Source organism: Clinocottus analis, unplaced genomic scaffold, assembly GCF_023055335.1.
Source record: "Clinocottus analis isolate CAN_PGR_092001 unplaced genomic scaffold, fCliAna1.0.p SCAF_8, whole genome shotgun sequence".
NCBI classification, from domain to species: Eukaryota; Metazoa; Chordata; class Actinopteri; order Perciformes; family Cottidae; genus Clinocottus; species Clinocottus analis.
Genome location: NW_027176240.1, coordinates 19,936,045 through 19,959,132, shown reverse-complemented (window position 1 = coordinate 19,959,132; position 23,088 = coordinate 19,936,045). Strand labels below are relative to the sequence as shown.

The following is a 23,088-nucleotide window of genomic DNA, read 5'->3' as shown; positions in this document are numbered from 1 at the left end:
TATATATATATATATATATATATATATATATATATATATATATATATATATATATATATATGAATTAGAAAACTTTATTAATCCCCAGGAGGAACTCATTTGTCACCAAAAGTCATACAGACGACAACAAAGTTCACAGTGCACAGCAGACGAGAAACACATTATTACAAAGAACAAACACCAGAAAATGCCATCAGAAAGATGCTGAATCTAAAAACCACAACCACAGGTGTGTAACTGCTGCTCGAACAAAAGACCTTCTGAGTCCTTCAATCGAACACTTTGGCATCCTGAATCGCTCACTGAGTCAACTTCTGAGTCCTTTAAAAACACATTTATGTTATATATGTGTATATATAAATTTATATATACAAAAAAAATAAACAAAAAAGATAAGTGTGATTACGTCATGCTATACTACCAGTTCCTCATCCCGTAGTTGTCGCTTGTGGCAACAGTGAGAGTTTGTGTTACAGCGCTTACGAGGATGGATAGCTAACATTAGCGTGTTGTTGTGTCTGGTGTGTGTGTTTGTGTGTATGTGTGTGTGTGTGTGTGTGTCATGGGGACGGTTGTGCGGGGTCCCAGTCTGTTCCAGCCGGGTGAACAGAGCCGAGGGGCCGGCTGAGGAATGTCCTGGGGACCCTACACACAGGAGACACAAACAGAAGCCAAAAGGGCCACGGGGGTGGGAGGGTGGGGATGGGACAACAGTGTCCAGGCATAGATGTGTGTGTGTGTGTGTGTGTGTGTGTGTGTCTGTGTGTGTCTCTCCATGCATAACAGTGTGAATTTGTGAGAGAAAGTGCATGTTTGTGTGCATGCATATGTTTGCCCATGCATATCGGTGTGTAAGAAAGGGGCTAGAGGGGGCAAGGGAGAGGAGTCTGGGAGTGAAAGAAAGAAAGCAAAAGAGGGAGAGAAAGAGAGAGAGAGAGAGTGTGTGTGTGTCAGCGGGGGTCAGCACTTGCACCCTTTGGCTATTGTCTCCCTCCCTGACCGATATAAAAGCATCATAACCCTTTGAGCTCAGACATATTTAGAAAGCAGATAAAAGCACTTTTTACAAACTAGATACACGTCGGGCACAAAGCCCGGGGTCAAGCGCAACAAATTAACAACCCTCTTTCTGACGGGAGGTTGGGGGATTGGAGGGGGGGGGGGGGGACTGACGGGGCAAAGCTAAACCGCCCCTGGAGTCCATAGCCAAATGCCTCCACATTCCCAGCGCGGGGATGTGGGCTGTTCTCTTGCATTCATGTGTAATTGGTCCTCGGGGCAGAGGCTGAGATAAATGCTGACTTACTTTTTTGTGTTTGCATTATGTCCTCTTAATAGAAGACTTGTTTGGAATTCCCTAATTCCAACAAAAGTCAAGACAGCCATTGTGGAAGAATTTAAATCATTTGTCACTCAGGGTCACGAGCACCACCTCAGCCGGGTTGCACACAGTGAAGTCCCAAACGTTTAAACTGTTGCGCTGTTTAGGTGAGCTTTTAGATTTGGTCGAATGTAGGATGTGTTAGACTGTGTACAGCTACACAGGCTCACAGTGACATTCATCATCTCAGATAAGGAACAGGCTTCTCTCTTCCCTCTCACAGTGAATCCATCAATCAGAAACATTTGATTCGGGCAAAAATGCCAAACATTTACTGGTTTGATCTTGTTACATCATGGAAGAGTAAAAGGTTTGAGGTGTCGGACTGTTAATCTCACACATCAAGCATTTTCCTCTTTGTAAATTCTATCAATTGTGTCACCTCCTACTCTATCATCACTTCAATTATGTGTTTCAATAGAGCCAAACATATAGCCAGATATTGTATTCTATTCTATTACCAAACTACTACATCAGTGTAAAATGACGTTCAAGTGTCATAAACTACCTTAAGCAAGAATGTTACTTCACAAGGTCTAAGATGGCTGACAATGTGTTTTTAGTCTTATTCTCTTTTTTTTTTTTTAAAGCTAGAAAACACTGAATCCATATGCACGTTAGCTTCTCCTTCACTCCCGAGCCTGTCACTCACTACATCATCTTCACTTTATTAGCATCACAGGAAACAAGTGCCCTCTCGGATTCCCCTCCCAGTAAAGTGTCCTCCGGGGCACTTTATCACGTTTTCAATAGGGAATATAAGAAATAATAATATTTCCAATGGGAAAAATGAGATAAAGTGCCCTCTCGGATGCACGTGAGGAAATGCCCTCTTTAGGATAATCTTTCCAGTGAAGGAAATGTATTGGAGTGCCGTCGAGGAAAGTGGTTCTCAAATGGGGGTACGAGAGATTTGAAAAAGTAAAAAAATCCTGAGATAAAATGCAAGAAATATTCAAGAAAACATAAGTGTAGGTTCATAAACATAATTGTATATATTCTCTCTTAAATTTGACACTGATGGCACAGCGCTGTGTATTACATCTTTTTTTCAACCAAGAATGCTTTGCGCTGGTCAGGAGGCTGAAAAAATGTTGAGTACCACTGGTCGAGGATGCCTTTCAGCTGGGTAAAAAGTGGTTTGTTGCATTTGGAGATATTGTCATAGCACATAGCTGCAGGGGAGCGATAGGACGGCCACTGATTCTTTTGCGAGCTAATATTGCTATATTGCTCGCTCCAACCTGACAATCTACAAAGCCCCTTTTTTTTAGTGGCAGCTTCAATTCCTCCACACTTGTTGCTCACTAGATGTAACGTGTGTAGTGAGGCGGGCTTACTACAGTAAATGCTGACAGTCTGGACAGCAGCAGTGTGTCAGTGCTGGTCTTGGGAACGTGGGGCGCTCCCTGTGCGGTCAGCGTGTTGATTTGGAGCTAACAATGTTGGTACTGTTGGACTCAACTCCCAGCAGGTGCTCTCACACTCTGTATGCGTCTGTGTGTGTGTGTGTGTTTGCGCGCAGGACAGTGTTATGAACGTGTGTTGATGTGTCTCCCTCCCTTCATTTCTGTGATGTGTGTGTGTGTGTGTGTGTGTATGAGAGAGTGAGGCTGGGTTCCCACTGAGGACTCTGTTAGTTTGTGTGACCCTGCCACACAGGCCCTTAGATAATACAGCCAGCTGATGAGGTTACCCAAACGGCAGCAGAGGCCCAGCATGCTGCTAATGATGAGAGGAGGAGTGAGGGGGGAGGCACACATCGGGAACCTGTTTGGTCAGAGATATGACTGTGTGTGTGTGCGCGTTTGTGTGTGTTTAGGGGGGACACTTGCCCCACATTAGGCGAGTGAGGCTCTGACCTTAGCAGCTATAATATCAGTGCGAGCTCTGACCCCAGATCAGGCCTGGTTGGCCCTTCAGCGGGCCGAGAGAGCTTGGAGAGACAAGGGGGGAGTCGTACTTTCTTTGTATGGCCGGTGTCCTCTGTTCTGCCTCTGCCAGTGCCACGACCCAGTGAGGGGTGAGTAATGTGAGTAATGGAGAGTAATAGGGTCCAGATAGTGAGTGTGACCGTAACCCTATTGTATCCTGTGTCAGCGGGGTCAGAGGTCACCCACCACGCATACTGGTCCCGGCCCCACCCGACCCATTTGGGCCATAAATGAGTTTACCCAACACTAATCACCGAGGGACTGCCGATGGGCCACACTGCTTAATGGGCCTGACAGCTGCCTGTATGCCGCACTTAGACGCCCCACCCACCCCCACCCCACCCCACCCTCAACCCCGTCCTGCCACCCATTCAACCCCCACAACATATCCCACTCCTCACCACTCCCCATGTGCTGATGCCAGCGTCATGGTTTGCTACAGTATGAACCAACGCAGAGCGTCTTTACTTTTCTTTGAAAAATATTTCGATAGCCCCGTTGGATGAATTTCATCTAAATATCAATGTTTTAATCAAGGCATTTGATTAAAGAAATGTGCACACAATATGGGATGCGACTTTTTTCCTAAACGTAACGAGTGAAACACAGTCCAGTCCACATCTCCAAACCATTTCTGTCTCTGGCGTAGGTTTTCTAAAACACAGTCGGGACAGAAGGGAAGGGATCCTTACATGGTGGTTCTTCTGGAAAGTAGCACACTATTATGAAATTGATTATTGTGTTGGTGAGCCCTGGTTGGCATTGGGGGTCTTAGGCGATAACGTTTAACTGCAGCATCCCTGGTTTAGGACTTGCCTGGGACCTTTGGTGCCTCTCATTTCCCTGTCTCTTTCTCTCTCTTCCCTTGTTTCCTGTTAGTTCTACTGTCCTTTTAAATTATACGTTAAATGCAGAATATTTTTATAGGCCAATTGCTGTTGAGGAGTTGTCACTTTGCAACCCGTTCCTGGAGCGTACAGCTTCAAAACTGGACCAATTACAAAAGTTTAAAAGTTCCCGTTAGTGACTGAGACACAAAATCTTGAGTAAATAGGGTCCAGGATGAAAACTACCCTTTAAGACCATACTTTGTAAGTCAAGCACCATCTCCTGGTTCTCACCTGAGTACCTAATTCAAGACATTATGTGGGACATTATATGCAAATCACTCCGGGACTTAAGATGTCTGGCAAGTCGTTCAGTCATTTAAAGCAGCGGTGCCCAACCTTTTTTCGCGACATGAACCGGTTTCGCGTCGGGCAATGTTTTCATGAACCGCCCTTTATGGTGTGGGCAATAAATATGACACAATAAATATTACGTAATAGAATGATACGACCAGCATAAAGAGAATAACAAAGTGCTTAAAGATACAACTCACCATTACGCCAAATTAGTAGGAACCCTGAGCTTGTTTCTCTCTTTTTTTTTTTTGAAAATTCTTGTCATTCGCTATATCTGTGCAGCCCGATACCAAGGGACTCATGTCCCGGTAGCACGGTGGTTGGGGACCCCTGAAAACTGTACTTGTTTTACTATAAGGCAGCCGTCAGGGCCTGCTCAGCCTTCTCTGCTGGCCTAAACAGAATCACAAAGTTATAGCATTTTTATCATTCAAAAAAATAAAAACATATTTTATATTTTCATATTTTTTAAGTTATCGCTATTTTATAATGTATTTTTTTGTCACAAATAAACTACATGTATGATAATTGTTATTATCAGCTGTCAGTGTTATACATCTGACAAACTCTATGACTCATGCTGCGTTCACACCAAAAGAGTTGCGAAATGTGAAGTCAATGAGACGCAAATGGTTGCGAAAAAGCTTTTTTTTTTGCCGGGCAGCCAAATGAGGCGAAAAAACGTTGCGTAAATTAGCTTTTTTGCCTGACGCTGAGTCAGAGCTGTGTGCGACTACGGAAAATATTATGAACCCAGACACGAGGGCGATGTTCTAAAGTTTGTGGGACTTCTTCAACAAGTATAAAGCAGAACTAGTGGTTATTTTAATGGTGAATAGCAGCACTGGAAGCGGCCGTCATCCAGACGCAGTTCCTGGAGGAGTTGTCGAAATACACCAAGCTGTGTGCGGCTACCAATGTTATGAACCCAAACACATGTTTGATGTTCCGACGTTTGTGGTAATTCCACAACAAGTATAACACAGAAATAGTTGTTAATAGTTGTGGAAAATTAAAACTGTTTGACAGGAATGTGACCGGGTCAGTTTAGGTTAGCTAGTGAGGCTATGTGCTGATAACTAGGTAACGGGGCTCAAGCCGCGCCCCGTTTCTAACGCAAATGTTGCAAAAAAGCAAATTAACCACATAAAGTGGAGCGAGTAAAGTTAGGCGAAAAAGTGTTGCAAAAATTCACAACTGTTTTGGTGAGAACGCACCATCAGACAGCAAAGCAGTAGGTAGTTATTTCACTGCCCGCCACTGCTACGAGGTAGCATGTAGTTTTTGTTTCGTGTTAAGCTCACAATAGGATGCACTTGGTAGATCCTGAACAAACAATGATAATTCAAATAAAGACGGGATACTGTAAATACGTATGTCTGTCCTACCTGATCAGGGCCTTTATCTTATCTTAGCTTATTTCCATCAGCCAATTATGACTCAATGAAGTGTCACATTGTCGAGATACATATGAAGGCCCGTCCTGTGGCAACTAAAAGCACACCGCTGGGGAGAGTAGCTGCATTTCACATTCTGAGGTCTGCGATTCAGCAACCTTTTCAAAGTGGTAGAATAATATTTGGTATTATCTCGACTGTGTCAACTTTCGTTGAGGATGAGAGAGAGAATGTGACAACGTGACAGCAGCATTACTTGTGTTGTTTGAGCGAAGGCACAGGCGCGGGTCACATACTGACAGTGTTCCTGACCTATGGCTCGACCACAGCTGGAGCTAATAGCTTCCTTCCCTTCACTGTGGTTAACAGGCAGGGAGTTAACCCGAGGGTCAACAGGAATGGGGTTTCCGCTGTGAATATGCATACAGGCCAGTCCCGGAAGTTCTCGGACTTCTAGGATACTAAGTTTTAGGATTTTCTTCAACATCTTCAATAAGGCCATCTGGTTTATCTGCAAGCTGCAAATGACTTGTTAATAATCCTCAAAGGTTTATGGTCTATGATCGGAGATGCATATGCATATTTCAGTTTTGTCATTATAAAAGGCCAATGTAATTATGTAACAAATACTTGCATTACACCCCCTCTAAATTTCTGTTTTTTGGTGCTAATGCAACAGTTGATATGGAACATAGCAGCGGTAAATGAAAGCAATGATTCTGGTTATTGATTGATCATACCTCATGCTGTTGCTTTTCTTAATTTTCATGTATTTTTTAATCAAATAGGTTTGGGGTTTTGGCCAGCTCTTTTAAAAAAAAAAACCATCATGTTTTGTACATTTGTTAATTAATGTTACAGAATGTTCAATTGGGTTTTCAAGTTTATTAATAATGAAATGATAAAAGCTGCCAGCGGAAAGGTAAAGCATGTTTTCTTGTCAACACTATACTATATTAGGTCGCCAGAAGCGGTCATTATCGTCATCCTTTCAGTCCTTGAACACATCATGTGTGACCAACACTTATGTCAGAAAACACAACCGAAACTAATCTTAAATTTGCGATATTTTTAATATCTAAAAGAAATTCCCAAATAAACCGCTTTACCCTCAACAGATCTTTCAATTCTGAACCAGCCATGATTGATTTGCCTCAGACCATCAGTCGCGACAAAACTCCTGTGAACCTTTGACTGAACTGCAGGCTGATGAGCACAGTGCATTGAGGAGAGGTCGTTAACATGTGAGGAGCTCAATATATATTCTAACGTCCCGTGAGTCCCATGTGTGTCTCCTGAGTGCCTCCTGATTGGTCATTCCCTACACCTGCGCTCAATCACATGCCCCTGGTTTTTCCCTCTGCCAACCCCACACATGTATACTGCCCTGCTTTAACTGCTCTGGTGCCAGATTGTCTTCGTCCTGCCTTGTATGTTCATTGTCTTCAGCAGTATTTTTCCCTTGTTAGCTTCCAGGGTTTCTTTTGGATTTTTGCCTGCTCCTTGTCGGACTTGTTTGCCTTTATGGACTGACCCCTGTGTGGGACCTTTGGGCCTCGAAAAAAGACCTTGCCTTCTCCCTCACCTCGTCTCCAGTGTCAGTCTCTGCTTTTGAGTCTCTGCTCTGTCCTCGTACCCTTACACACATATTGTCCTTGAGTGTGAACTGATTCAACAAAGAATAAGTAGAGAGCCATGTTTGTATATTACGTTCCACAGTCTTTGAGTTGAAACCCGTAACATGAGAGTGCTCTATTTGGCTTACCAGAAGTTGGGATCTAAATATTGGCCTGGCAGCATTGTTCATGATGGAGGCAACATCTACCTTACCAACCGCCACAACAATTCACCAGATATGTCTTTCCGGATCGATCTCCCTTCTCTATGCGCTTTACGGTTCCAAAGAAACTTTGCTTGCATCTCCATCTACAGTATTCATCATCCAGCCAACAGCGCTTGTCAGTAACTATCTCTCTGTGTAAAAGGTGGGCCCTCCCCCCTGTCCGTCAACCCCGTAGGAGGGCGCTAAGCCCTGAGACTCGGGCCCGGCCCAACAGAAGCCCCCCTACCACCAGCACCCCTGGCCACCACCCCACCCTCTACATAGCTTCTAACACCCCAGCACACCCCAGCAGCCCCACTCCCACAGCGCTCCTCCCCTCTCCTTTCAGCGCTCCCCCACCTCTCCACATGCGTGGTATTCACTGTGCATACCTAGGCTGCTAATTCCAACCTGCCACTCCAATCAAAGGATCACGACTGTTGTAGTTTTCTTCTCTTTTCTTCTGCTGGGAAACAATGTTTGGTGGATGGAGGCAGGGACGAGTGTGTGTGTGTGTGTGTGTGTGTGTGTGTGTGTGTGCTATGTGGCAAGCAAGAAGAAGCATTCTTTGTGTTAAACCCAAGAGTTGTAGACAAGTGACGATAAAAGGAATTCCTGTTTTGCACGACGTTAACTTTTGGTAAATCAAGTCAATAAATGCAGTCAAGACTACTTAAATTGAGACCAGACCAAGACCAGACTGTATCGAGATCAAGACTGAGGTGTTGAGTCCGGATCAGTGCGAGTCCCACACTGTACGACACACTCACAGTATTACACAATCACAGGTACATCAGGCACTGTACTGATACTTCCCCGCTGCTGTGGTCTTGAAATATAATCCAGAGTCCTCTTTGTCAGAGACCAAGATACGAGTATGAATGCGCCCGATTCCCAAGACGAGGCCGAGACACAACCAGCGTACAAGATATTGGTCTTCAGATGTTGCCGATGGGTTATTGACCGATGATAAATGAGTCTCTGACTCTTTCTGTTTGTCTTTATAGCCACTGTTTAACCCTATAAACATATCGTATGGGATTCTGTTTGGAGCTAAACTCTGGTATATTTCCAATATATTGAGATTGTATGAATGACATCCTTTACAGTCATTATAAGCTACCTAAAAAACAAATAACATTTTGTTATTGTCATCAACCCTTTTTCCAAAGTTGGAGTTCAGCTGGCTTAAGTGGTTTGTGTGAGACTATTAATTCTCTCATTCTCTCTCTTTCTCGGTGTGTGTGTGTGTGTGTGTGTGTGTGTGTGTGTGTGTGTGTGTGTGTGTGTGTACAGATCCTTTGTGACGGGCACTGCATGCTGCGAGAACTTCTCCCCTCTTCGCGTTTGGGACGCTGAACGGTAAGTGGAGAAGCTGCTCTCATATACTTCAGCTTTTCTGTAACTTGCAGCACGTTATACGTTTAGTCATCATTATAAAAACTGACGAGAAACCCTTAGTCGGTTCCAGATGAAAGTATTGGAATAAAAAAGGGTTCTCGGTCAAACCATCTTGGTGGGCTCTAGATAAAACCTTTAGATTATAAAAAGGTTATTGGTCGGACGCTCTGGATGAGTTGTAGAATAAACTTTTGGAATAATAAAAAGAAAAAATACAACCCCCTGGGTAGATTATAGAATAAACCCTTGGAATAAAAAAGAGGTCTCTATACAACCCCCTGGGTAGATTATAGAATAAACCCTTGGAATAAAAAAGAGGTCTCTATACAACCCCCTGGGTAGATTATAGAATAAACCCTTGGAATAAAAAAGAGGTCTCTATACAACCCCCTGGGTAGATTATAGAATAAACCCTTGGAATAAAAAAGAGGTCTCTATACAACCCCCTGGGTAGATTATAGAATAAACCCTTGGAATAAAAAAGAGGTCTCTATACAACCCCCTGGCTAGCTTCTTGTTCGCACCCTTGGATGGTGGAAAGGTTCTTTGTACAATCTCTCTTAAGGAGTTCTGGGTGTCATTTTTCCCAAATGGTTCCATGTTGATATGTTTTTTTTATAAAAGTGGAACCTTTATTAAAAAAAAAGTCCTGCCGGGAACCAAAAATTGTTGGGGACAATCTGAAGAACCCAGTGTGGTTCTTTATTTTCACACAAGTAAGGTGTTTGCTAATTTCTATCACTGCTCAGATATGTATTTTTTTTTTATCAAACAACTTAAATACGCCAAAATGAATGAGGAAGTCAGGTCCATTTTAAGAATTACCAAAGTGTCAATACAACTGAGCACGTCTGTAATGAGCCTAAACATTGATTATCCTTGATATATGTATACATAAGAGTTGTGTTAGTTTTATATCGGTAATTCTATCGTGGACATTTTATGTAGTTTAAATTAAACACAGTTTTGTCCAATGAAAAAGTGACGGAACATTTTGCAGAGTGAGGCTGTTCTAGTAGTACATACACAGCTGTGCATAAGAGGTGTCAATCAAAAATAAAACCCTCTGCCAAACCTATGCTCTTCCTCTCACTGCCTTCCCTTACCGGCCTTCTTGTAGACGAGCCCACCTCCTCTTCCTGTACTACAGTACAGGTGCACGACTGAGTCCAGTGCATTATGGGTTAACACCGACGACTAATTTGCCGGATCAATGTTCCCACACGGCTTCTGTTGATGTGACTTTTTCCAACGTACAATATGACTGCATCAGTGCGTGTACCGACAGCGTGGCCCCTTGAAGCGCAGGTTTCAAAACACCATGGGACGCGCTATTCTTGAGCGAGGAGCAGCTCAAAATGAGTGGGGCCTCTGAAAATTCCTGTCTCTGAAAAGCGAGGCTTAAACCTGATACATCCCCTCTGAGGCTGCTTTAATTCCCAGCTTTACCTGGGCCAATTAAAACGGGCCGACGCGACACAACACAAGAAAAGCTGCTTCCTGCGCCCAAATGACCTGGAAATCTGAGGAGGGGAGAAGACAGGAGCGGGAAGAGGGAGGAAGGGATGGGCGGGCGGGGAGGTTACGCTGGAGGTTGCAGGTAGTGGCGGGGAATTGAATGGTCACGAGGTGTAGCAGACCTACATAATGCATGTGTCCAAAAGTCACAGTGATTTATTTATTTCATTCACTGACTCTTTGTGAACTATATAATAATCCATTCTGTTTATCAGCTAATACTTGAAGATGACATTTCTTGCTCTTTACACTACCTCAGTTTTCTGCTAATGATGCTGATGGGTTTATAGCCGATCTCGTTGAAAGCCTTTTGTGTCTAATACGGACGCTATGTTGCATTAGCATCCAATTCCAAAGAAGAGACTTCTGTAACAGACAGGTCGGGCTGTTCTCATACAGCTAAATTTAAATTAGCTGTAATTTGTCAAAATCCCACGTCATCAATTCGTATGTAATCCACGGGATCGTGAACCAGGAAGTAGAAAGGGAAGAAGGGGATAGGTCCAACAACCAACGATGTTTTTGACTGAGCGACCGCTGGGTGAAGCTCTCCACGAGGAACACTAAGATAAAGTTGATTTATTTGTCATGTAACTTTCGTACAAAAGCGACGCCACCTCTGTAGTTATTTAACCCAAAACATGATCTTTTCCAAAACCTAGCTAAGTAGTTTTGTTGCCTAAACCTAACTAAATTGTCTATTTTGAAGACAGCAGTTTATTTTGAAAAGACTATGCATGTAAACAAAAAAAAATGAAATGAACATGTGTTACTGGACTTTCTTTAAAAACCACTTGATGAGGAGCAAGTTAAGTTAAAATATATATGAGGATACTTTGTTTTCTATAAGCATATTTCCTATTCATTACAAGTCAGGGAGAAATTAAAGAATGTTGTCTCCGTATGGGTAATGAAAGAGTAATGGAGTCTCCCCTCTTGCCTTAGCTTACCTTTAAAAGAGGTATTGCTCATGAATGGCAGGTAGACGTTGTGGTCTTTGCTGCTCTCGCCCTGACATACTGTAAGTCCCTGGAAAACCAGCACCCTGAGGGTGTCTCCCATCGACATACCAGGCTGCGTGTGGGTGCACACTCAGATGGGTGAGGGTGATCAGGGTCCATTGTTCATGTTTACTCTTATCGTAGAAGCCAAAGCACTTAAACTGTACACACACGCTATGAATGTTCAGTTCAGGAGTCGCATATTGTGTTGTTGCAGAATCAGTTGACCCGGTGTCACCTCTGTCTACAGTCAGTGTAATGTATCACTACCTTAGTTATACTAAGTTATTACTCTTCTATCTTTACTACTAAAGACTGAAGTGGGTTTTTCAAGCATCATGTCTGTTTATCAAATTTACAAATTGGTCATTTCTTTGCATTGGGGTTGACCGATCCATTCCAGCCAAACGTGATTACAACACCATGCTGACACTAAGCGTCTGTATGAGAAGCCCCAGACTGCTCAAACAAACACAGACTTTCACCCAGGAAACCGCTGTTTGCGTCCTACGTGAAGATTGACTCATTTTACCTCATTTTTGTTATGTGACTTATGTACTTATACAATGTGTATGTACGGTAAAAGCGTAAATTGACAAATTTGACTTTACTTTAGCTACGTATTTTAACTAACTTAACTAACACCAGTTACATAGAAAAAGGTGCTTGCTTCACGTATTAAAAGAACTTATTTGAACCCAAAACCACAATGGTTTCCAAAGTCTAACCAAGTGGTTTTGTTACGTACCTCGATCTCAAAACTAAGTAAACCTATGTTGGAAGTTTATTTTGAAAAGATACAACGCGTGGAATGAACCGTCCCTGACATAGTTTGAAGAGTAGGGCACTTACCAAGCGTTGGGATTGAGAATATAATAAAAAACAGCTTACTTTTGGTCACTTTTCTAAATGTATTATCAAATTAAGTTGTGTTGAGTTTGGAATATTGTGAATGGAGAATAATCCGTAATATGTCAGTTGTGAGGAAGCTCGTGGACGAGCCGGCTTCAGCCACTGCAGATGCCTTCGTCTCCCCGGCCATGACGCAGCACCGTCAGCCCCTAGCACCCACCACCACCAGCCTCCACCCAGTGCATTAGCGCAGCAGCCTGTCCCTTTGATCCCACAGCCACCTGAGTCTAAACACCGTTCCACCTGCAGCGCCAAACAACGTCCGGCAAAAACAGCTGCCGCCGCCGCCACCGCCGCCAGATCACAGCAGAGAGACCGCAAAATATTCCAGGAAGGATTCCAGCAGTCACTTCCTGTCTCTGTGGAAAAAAAATAGTGGTGACACTGTCTCACTGTCTCACTTTGTCAAATCACATGAAATACATCTTGTATTTTGCTGTTTTGCAGGTTGCAGTTGGGGGCTCAGTAGTGACTTTTTACTCTGTTATTGCGATTTGAATTTTTTTTTTTTTTAAATATGGTAAATAAACAACTTTAGTCAGGTTTATCAGGAACTTTAGCTTTGAATAAAAGAACCCTGGAGCTACAAGCAACTTTGATCATTTTTTAAAAAAAGAAGTATATTACAACACAGGCCGGTCTGAATAAAAAAAAGGAAAGTTCAAAGCTCAAAATCACAGTTTTGGTCAGAAAACCTGCAGTTAGATATTTTTCTCAAATGATCCAGCCGTCATCCATTTCCTCTTGGTTGCCACCGGCGGCTAACCGCAGGTTAAAAAAACTTCCATTGAGCTCTTGTGGCTTTGATTTTATTTTCATTTAACACTTTCTCTTATGCTCTGTTGCAATCAATTCTGTCTCTCTCTTTTTTTTTTTTTTTTGTTCATCTCGGCGGCACAAAGAGCTCTTCTGATCAGCCGGATAGAGGGGGGGGGAGGTATCCCACAGAAGTAGCGCCATTGGAGCAGCACCCCGACTTTTTCACACCGTCTTCGCTCATGGCTAAACACAGAGGGGGTGAAGACGGCATCAAAGAGAAAGGACCCTGACCATCAGTCCCAACTCCCAAAAGTCCCCTCTGTTCTTTCAGAAAAGGAGCCCTCTTTTTTTTCTCTTCTTTTTTTTTCACAATCAGGCTCGGATTCCTCACATTCCTGACACTGAAAAGAGCAGAGTGAAATGTCTGCGTCGGGGTTGGACTCTGTTATACAAATTGCAGTGGGCATTGTCTTTGCACGGGCGCACACGTATGCAAGATTTTTTTTTTTTTTTTTTTTGAAAGATGGTCGTTGTCGATGGGCCCCTCCCTCTTCACCAGGGAAAGCTTGCATTCCTGCCGCAGCGAGCTCAGAGGTGCCGGCTAAATTGGGTTGACGTGCAGCAGGTTGTTTGTTTTAGGGAGTAAAAACCTCAGCGGGGCGTCTTTTCTCTACCTGTCTGACGGCTTTTGACGAGAGGGCCTGTTTTCCCAGTGCGTCCCCCGGGCTCCTGTTTAAAGCTCAGCCTCCTAAACACACACACAGCTTTTCTTTGGCCGTCCCCACCACGGAAGGATAATGCCCTCAGCTTCTTCTATTTTTTCCCTCGACATTGTCAGTTCATTAATGATTCCTTTCACAACCTGTGTGTGTGTGTGTGTGTGTGTGTGTGGCCCCTATAAAGCCAACCTGGCTCCTGCAGAGAGACCAGACAGGCTTAAATCAGGACTTAGACCCTGTATGTCACACAGCCAGCAGCCCCCTCATAACAATCACTAAGTCGGAGCCCCCCCCCCCCCCAAAGCACCGGCCTGCCCATCTCACAAAGTCGCTGCAGCTCTCAAGCAGCAAAATGATTCTCGCGATTTGCATTTGAATCTCTGTTATTTTTATTTTGACATGAGGCTTAAAGGATCATTGTCATTAGGTTGCACTCCGGCTCCCATTCATTATAGTTTGCCATTGTGTGTTTCTGTTACAATTACATTGCAAATCCATCAGAATGAAATACCGTAGTATTTCCTATATATCTTCCAGGAGACTATATCTTATTTTCATCTTCTATCAGTCAGCCACGTGACCTATGATTATAATGTTATGTATAGCTCAAGTTTATGCTGATTTATAAGTCACAGGACTAACTAGGGCTGGGGAATGAGTATGTTTGATAATTGATCATCTTTCAACCATAGACTGTGTGTAGGAAGCGGATGTAGTCGTCATGACGTCACCCATCGGTTCGTGGGCTGCAGTTTTGAAGCCTCAAGTTCGACGATTTGATCAGAACAGTGTACACTGACCCGCGGTATTCATAGAGCAGAGCCTGCATGTCCCACAGGGAAGTCGTTGCTATTCAGAAGGTTATTGTTTGAGAGCTGATGAGAGAAACCAGTTTGATGTTAAATGCTCTCACCTTCCTAGCAAACTAGATCTTGTGCAAAGCGGTGACAGTCGGTGTTGTAGAGAAGTCTGCATCTCTCAACACAGTGTATTTCTATTTAAATGTGCTGTCTGCATTTCTACATCCAGGCCATTTACCACCGACTTGACCCGACATTCTCTGTCATAACATTAAACTAATTATTTGTTAACATTTTCAATATCTATTTCTTCATAACCTTTGCTTTGGCTGACTTCCATCCTCAAAGGGGCATTGCGCCACCTACTGCACACCCATTACACCATGACACTTCATGAAAGACACCGGATATTAAGCCATTTTAAATCAAGCCAGTTGAATGTGCAACTTGTATGTCCCAGGGCTCTAAGATACTTAGGATAACAAGAAGAAGAACACACATTGAGTTGTTGCAATGCGCTGTTATGAGGTTTCACGTATTTCTTGAAAATCCGGCTGCTTACAACATAATCTGCATGTGGTATGGCGACGATGAAAAAGCGACGCGGGCCAGCTCGCGCCCTGTGATGTTCCTGCAGAGTTCCTCAGCAACGCTTTGAGGCTGTGCCGCAGCCAGTCGGCTCTGTTTTTAGAGCCCGCTTCAGGCCAGACTCAGGTATTCAACGTTGCTGGACTCAGACAAGCCCCGAGAGAGGATGGTCAGATCAGAAACACGCTCACTGACAGATACAGTCATTTTGACAGATTACACGCTCATGCCTCCATCCTGTAATCACACGCGGCCTCATAAAAGCCAGCGACCTACCAATTTGACAATCCCTGCTGTTTCTGCGCTGTGATACAGCTCGTTCGCATGGTGCTATTACCGGCTTTAAGATCCCCGCGCAGATGTCGGGTCCGTTTTATGGAAGCCCGGCTTTTGTTTTTCTTTCACATTCGGGTGTTTGCAACTGTTTTTGACTTTGAGAACAGATTGTAATCACCTTGTTTGAAGGATTTCCGATGGTTGGGGGTTATGAATTGATGATCTCTTTTTAGTTAGAGTGGCCCGTGCTGTGATGGAGACATCATTATTTAGTTATGAATGAACAGGCTCGTATCCCTTTGGCTTGAATGGGTTTCTTTTTGTGTGGCAAGCGCTAAGCTCCTTGGTTTTAGTGGTAAGGGGAAAATGAGGGGTCACTACCCCACACAGACACAAACTCAGCCTCATCACAGACTCCCCATTGGCCCAGGCTTAGTCATGAGACCCTGGCAATGAGAAAGCTCTCACCCAATAAGGTGCCCTGTGGGGAAAGCCCTGGTCCAATAAGAAGGCCCCCCTGGGGTAAGGCTGGGGGATTACCAGCCTGAGCCTACAGATTGAGCTCCAGGGCGAAAGAAGGGGGGCACGAGTCGCAGCGCGGGGGCTACTCGGTCGCCAAGGCCGGCGGCCTCCTTTAAATGGTTGCTACGGAGCAGGTATCAAACGTGCGAGAGTCGCACACAGTCACGGTCATGGAGGGTATTAAGTGGCAACAAAGAGACAGTTATTCTGCAATAATCCGCCCTGCTGAGTGCAAGTTATTCTCCAATAATCAAGAGGCGAGAAGCAGGCGGGACGGAGCTGTGATCAGAAGAGCATGGTGCTGCACAGAGCTTGACTCGCACACACACACACACACACACACACACACACACACACAGGTCACACCACATCAGCCCAGGCACACAAACTTTATTTATCACTTGGACATATCCCCAATCCCACACTCACTAACCCAGGCTTGACTTTGTGAGTGTGGATTCCAAGTTAACACATTTTTGTTAAATATGTCACTAAAAAACAATCAGGACAGCAATAATAATATTAGTTACTATGAGGGACCTGTAGATCTCAGCCAAGACCAATCTACTCCCAGCGGCGACGGGGTCCCACGCTTCAACCTTCCACCAAATATCATGGAGATCAGGTCGCTAGTTTTTCGGTAATCCAACAGACAGACAAACAATTTGAACCAAAAACATAACCCTCTTGACGTAGGTAATAATGATGACTATATGATAAAAATAATGCCATGAAAAATATTGCATTATAGTATTTGTACCAACAAGTATGTTATCAAGTATCCAGGCCTCCGCCCGGTGGGACGGCTTCAGACGTCTGTCAATCTGAACAATTAAAACATGTAATCCAGACATATCCGAGATGTTGTGGATTATGACAGTTCTGTGTAAATGATGAGAATTTATAGATTTGCAATAATTTTATGTAGGTTCTTGGTTTGTCAATAATTTAATTCACTGGATTAGACAATGTCGGACAATCCCATTTTATCCAGACAGTTTCTCATTGGATTTTTTACAGCCATAAAGGATTTTATAATTGCCCGGGTCAGCAATTTTCTATGATATGAACAATAGATTGTGGAAACAAGTAAATCATTTCCAACCTACAGTGCATGTTTTGATTTGCCGTGACACGAGATAGATTGATAGAAAGACAGCAGGTTCAGTGGGATCTGCGAGGGTTAGCGTCATGTCACCAACTCCATCTGTGATCTTCAAGGAGAGGATCTCAAACCACAGCCGGTGGGAGCACAGAGTTCATTTTTGGGGACCTCGACTCTTTGCAGACGATGTGGTTCTGTTTGCTCAGTCAGTCTGCGAGCTTCAGCACTCACATGTTTAAATTTGGGATGAGAGTTGGTACCGACACGGACAAAATGCCGAATTGTGTTGTGTTGGAAGCGAGTATCTGCTCCAACTGAGGGAGTTCATGCATCTCGGGGTCTTGTCCCCAAGTGAGAGTAAGATTGAGCGTGAGGTGGACCAGCGGATTAATAGGGACGCTGTACGGGTCCGATGTGGTGTACAGCCACCAGTAGGTATGGTAGGAGATCCCTGGGTAGACCCAGAATAAGATGGGAGGATTATTCAGTGCATCTCGTCTTTAGGAGCTGCCTTGCAGGGTTTGCTGCCACCTTAACTCAGCCACAGAAAGGCAAGCGATGTAATGGTAGATGGATGTACTATTCGTGATCAGGGGCCACACCATTCCTTCATTATATTCCTCACAGTACATGTGTATATATTCTTTGTGACGAGGTTCCTGTGCTGCATACACTCCCAACAACCTCCACGTATCAGCTAATGTTAAAGGTAATTGATTGAACCGGATAATTCTTCATGGGCTGGGAGAGTCAGGAGCATTTCCATTCAGTGCTGTTTTTCTCATCAATCCAATAGTGTACTTTATAGTTTCCTCAATAGATCAGCATTGACTGAAGATCTTGTACTAAGCTGACTAAGACTAAGCTTAGTCAGAGTGTTGAATTTCAATTCAAACCAAATGTATTTTTAGTTTAGAGCTCATAATATAACGTTAGTATCATATGTATTCTCATTGTTATCTACTCAGCACAGTCCTCATTGTCAGTGTTTTTCAAAAACATTGTTTCATGAAATCGTAAGTAAAGAGGTAGAAATGAAACACCAAACGCACTACCTTGTTATTTCTGTTAATTGTTTAAAAAAAAAGACATTTTACAAAAGTCTTTTTTTTTTGTGATGAATTTTAAATGATATTGATATTTTCTTTTTAATATTATTTATTTTCTCTGTCCATTTTTCTAAAATAATTCAATTGACATGAAGGCATATGTGGTTCCCGAATGCATCCTTCTCATATGTCTCTCATATCTCTCTTGTCACTCCCTCCCTCCATCCCTCCATCCCTCCCTCCTCCCTCCCTCCTCCACCAGGTCTCAGTGTGTTAGCAGTCTGGGCGTAGAGTTCCGCCGCGGGGCCGGCGTGTTGGACATGGTGTTTGAGTCTCCTTCCCAGCTCTTCACCTGCGGCTACGATACCTTCATCCGACTGTGGGACCTCCGACTCCCACGGTACGCCACCACGGTGGTCTCAGTCTCCCTGAGACCACGGAGGATCTGTTTGTTAAATAGTGACACCTGCAGTGTGCTTCAGACCTCTACCTCGACATGCTCAACACCAAATCCACCATTGAGGACACTTATGAAGGGAATGTGTTGGCACATCCTACTACAGCGACAAACATTATTAGTGAAATAGCAGATGGAACTTTTTCTTAAAACCACAGTAAACACTAAGTGGAATTGCAGAAGATGAAAGCGTTTGTAAAATATAGCAGTCAAGGTCAGGGCTTTTCCTGCATCGAGGAATTGTTGTCGTCCTCCAAAGAGGTTTCAGGAAAATCACCAGTTCCAAAGATGCACCGACCTGTCAGTCAAAACCAGCGAGTTGTCAGCAGATCGTCATGGTCGGTCCCATGCATCCTTTTCGTTTGCCTGTCATATTAACAAACATGATGGTTTAATGTTGCGCACACAGCAGCACAAGCACACACAATAAGTCCAAAATAAGCTTGGTTTTTCTCTTTGTCTCTCTCTCTCTCTCTCTCTCTCTCTCTCTCTCTCTCTCTCTCTCTCTCTCTCTCTCTCTCTCTCTCTCTCTGTCTCTCTCGAATAGCTTTTTTGGCATGGCTTTTTTTTAAAGGCAATATTGCCAATGCATTAATATAGCAACATTACAGTAAATAACTTAAAAGAATATACAACTGTTATGCTTCTCTCTCTCTATACACACACACACACACACACACACATATATATATATATATATAGTGAATTTATATTCTGAGCCAGGAGAAACCCTGCGAGTTTTTCTGAATACACCAACTTAAACTACAAACACTTCTCGTTGTGACTGATTGGTCCAGTGTAATCGGAGCCCTAATATACGTTTTCATGATTTCTAACCATGACTACTAATCTTTTTGACCTCATTAAAACCCACAATGCCAGGTAAAACTTTAACTGGGGTCTCAGGTCCGTCCATGCGATTCCTCTTTGGTGTAAATCCTGCTGGCAGTCAGCTGGCTGCTCTCAGAGTATATTGATGCACACATAGTTTGCTTACTTTATGCAAACATGTGCTTTCATGAGACGTGAAGTCCGGCACAGTTCCCTCACTATTGTCTCTTGTCAGGATGGAACAGCTTCAGAAATAACATTCAAGGTGTAGAACTCATTCCTGGCCGACTGGTTTATCTGCAGCAGTGTGAGCAACCTTTAAACCCGTGATATCCATATTAATGCTGCAGCGCTCACTTCTGTGTATGCCGGCAACAGGACTGGGGAGGGCAGCCTTTTTTTTTTTGGACAGCAGGGGTTAGAGGGGTTTCAGGTTGTATTTCGGGGGCGGATCAGTCAAGTAAGACAAATCAGATCTGATTGGCAGATCGCTCTGGGGACTTCTCGAGGGGCTGGGTTGGGGTGAAGGTTGGCAGAGGGGGGTCCCTCTTTAGATATCAATAATTCATGCGCCCAAACCGAACTGGCCTCAAAAAAGGCTCCCAGGGTCATCCAGGAGGTTTAGGTTGTCTGGAAGTTGGGGGCTCGCCGCCAAAGAGAAATGCACTGTGACAGATAAAAAAACAAATGGTTCCCAAGATGCTTAATAGATCTCATGAAGGATGTTCTCTCCTCTTTATGAACAAGCCACATTTAGTTAGATCAAATCACAATATATGTGATTTTATAATTGTATATCTATGTATTAAACTATGCTGTGATACAGGGCATTAAATACCTTAATAACATCAGTGGAAACACATTATTGACATGAATCAGTTCATTGTATGAATATTTGCTGGCGCGCTAAAAGAAACATGCACCTGATTGTGAAGATGTTTTGATTTTCTCACGTTGTATACCCAACCATAACAGTATTTATAATAGCGTAATGGGTCTTGGGAGAGGAATATCAAATAGAGTGTAATGTAATTAAAGTTACATTTTCAGTAATAACAAAGGGATCAAAAATAACTGAAATGGTTTTGTACGTTGGAATGAGGTTCAATGAAACCCAGACTGTGATATATGAGTAGTGATGTGTTCCAACATAGCTTAGTAAGACTGCAAAATGATCATTCATCAACTTTCAGCTCAGTAATAATGTGTTTATATGATGCCGATGCGTGACTGACGTCCACACAAACGATTCGATTGAGATTTTGTGCTTCAACATAAAGTTTTGACTCATGCATCGCAGTAGAACATAGTTCATTGCTTTTGAACATGAGCATACATTGTTTTTCTTCTCCATAGATATCATATCATCACCTGTCACCTAGACCAATATGTTTTCCCCAGTTCACACAGTTAAGTGTGTGTTTCACCTCCAGGATGCGATGACAATGGGTGACCTCGCTGTGTTCGAGAATTAGAGCGTGCGTTTGTTTGTATCATCTGTGTGTGTGTGTGTGTGTGTGTGTGTGTGTGTGTGTGTGAGAGAGAGAGTCCAGACGTCTTTGCTGCCCCATTGTCTGCCCCTGGTGTCTCTCCATCACTTATTGATGAGGCTGCACTAATGGAGGATCGATGTCTATTGGCAGAAAATACTTATCCCCAAAATACTTCCCCTCTCTTAACCACAGCCACCGCAACCCTGCTCTGCTCCTCACTCAGCCCCCAGCAGCATGTGCACACACACACACACACACACACACACACACACACACACACACACACACACACACACACACACAGCTTGACCTCCTTGTTAACAGTGTAGAGTTCTTCCTGTAAACAGACATTTCTTCATTGTCTCTAAAGCTCAACGACATCCACACACAGATGCAATTGTTTCAAACGTTTGTTTTCAGTGATCTCAACTGGAATATTTTTGATTTGTCCATTTCAGGCATACAAAATTAAATAATAATACCACGCAGATTCAGACAAACTACTCGAGGCTGTGAATTGACAATGTTGTGTCGTGTGTTATTTTTGCATTCATGTAATGACATCTCAACACGTGCTTAGACTCTCCCATCCTACCTAAACAGGAAGTGTGTGATGGAATGGGAGGAGCCTGATGACAGCGCGCTCTACTGCATCCAGACGGACGGGAATCACATGATCGCCAGCGGCTCCTCGTACTACGGTGTCGTACGACTCTGGGACAAACGGCAGACCAAATGCCTGAAGGTTTGTGGGCTACGCTACGTCCTCAATGTGTGAATTGGCTACAGTGCCATGCTTTTAAAGACCTGACATAAAACAACATTACATGAAGTGATGAAATAAATATGTCTGAGTTTATAAAGAATATAGAAATCAGAAGTAAGTCTTACTTCTTCCTCCTGCTTTGTCTCAGTCAGGAGAGAAGTTTACTAAAAAAAGAGCTTTTGGTCGATTCTGTGGCCGATTGACTTCGGTTTCACTTTCCTTTACATGTTCACAGACGTATTGATAATAATAACAACTCCGTGGAAGACGACCCAATCCCTCGGAAGATATTAATGGTGCTCATGAAAAACTAAACGATTCTTAGTTTTTGTGATTGAGACATAGTTGTGAATATTACATTCCCTCGCTGCCAATTAATCCCCCTCAATGTTGCACACGCTGAGTGATTTCATGGCCTGTTTTGTGTGCAGTTCTTCCAGCTGAGCGTACACCCGGTGAGCAGCCCGGTGTACTGCCTGAGGTTCAGCTGCTCTCACCTGCACGCGGCCCTGGCCACCTCGCTGCACTCACTGGACTTCAGAAAGAACCCCATCTGCATCAGATGATATGCACATGCACACACTGTTCCAATAAATCCGTTGAATAAAGCTGTTTTCGCGCAAAATACACTTTTTGAAAGAAACGTCTTATTCTGTGACAGCAACATATTTCCCATGATTCGGGTTTTGGAAGAACTGAGCTTTTCTTTACATGTCACAGTGTTTTAATATCTCATGAAGAGGGTGGACTTCGAGAAAGAGAGAGAAGAAGAAGTGTCAAAGCAGCAAAGGGCCGAGATATCTTTATTTTTAGTCCCTGGTGTGCTTTGAGGCTCCGAGAAGCCTTGCTACTACATTTCCCTTAGGGCAACCAAACAGCATCTTTCATTGGTTAATGCCAGGCCGCTGCTGTTCCCTTATTGTCCATAATCAAGATAACAAAGTTAAAGAACACACATTGTATTTCTTTGCATTGGACAAATATTAATATGATCTTTAAATAGCAACAATCTGTGTTGATAAACCCAGAAGCGCTGAAAGCGAGCTGGACAGGACTTATCTGTTGGCGGTGAGAAGCATGCTGCTGCCTGCCGGGGAAGAAAGGCTAATCCGTTAGCTCGAGGCGCTGTGAGCGCAAATGCTCAACACGTGAAAAAAAAAAAAAAAAGAAAGA

General features: G+C 43.5%; 1 protein-coding gene across 1 annotated transcript in view; it reads left to right on the top strand.

Annotated features, from left to right (window-relative positions):
- fbxw4 (F-box and WD repeat domain containing 4) overlaps nucleotides 1-22,542 on the top strand; it is a 38,369-nt gene extending 15,827 nt beyond the window's left edge. The window contains exons 6-9 of the mRNA XM_068568230.1: nucleotides 9,015-9,080; nucleotides 18,631-18,768; nucleotides 21,753-21,894; nucleotides 22,347-22,542. Coding sequence (XP_068424331.1) covers nucleotides 9,015-9,080; nucleotides 18,631-18,768; nucleotides 21,753-21,894; nucleotides 22,347-22,481 — 481 coding nt within the window. The 3' untranslated portion in view covers nucleotides 22,482-22,542. The remainder of the gene's footprint in view (nucleotides 1-9,014; nucleotides 9,081-18,630; nucleotides 18,769-21,752; nucleotides 21,895-22,346) is intronic.
- The last annotated feature ends 546 nt before the right edge of the window (nucleotides 22,543-23,088 follow it).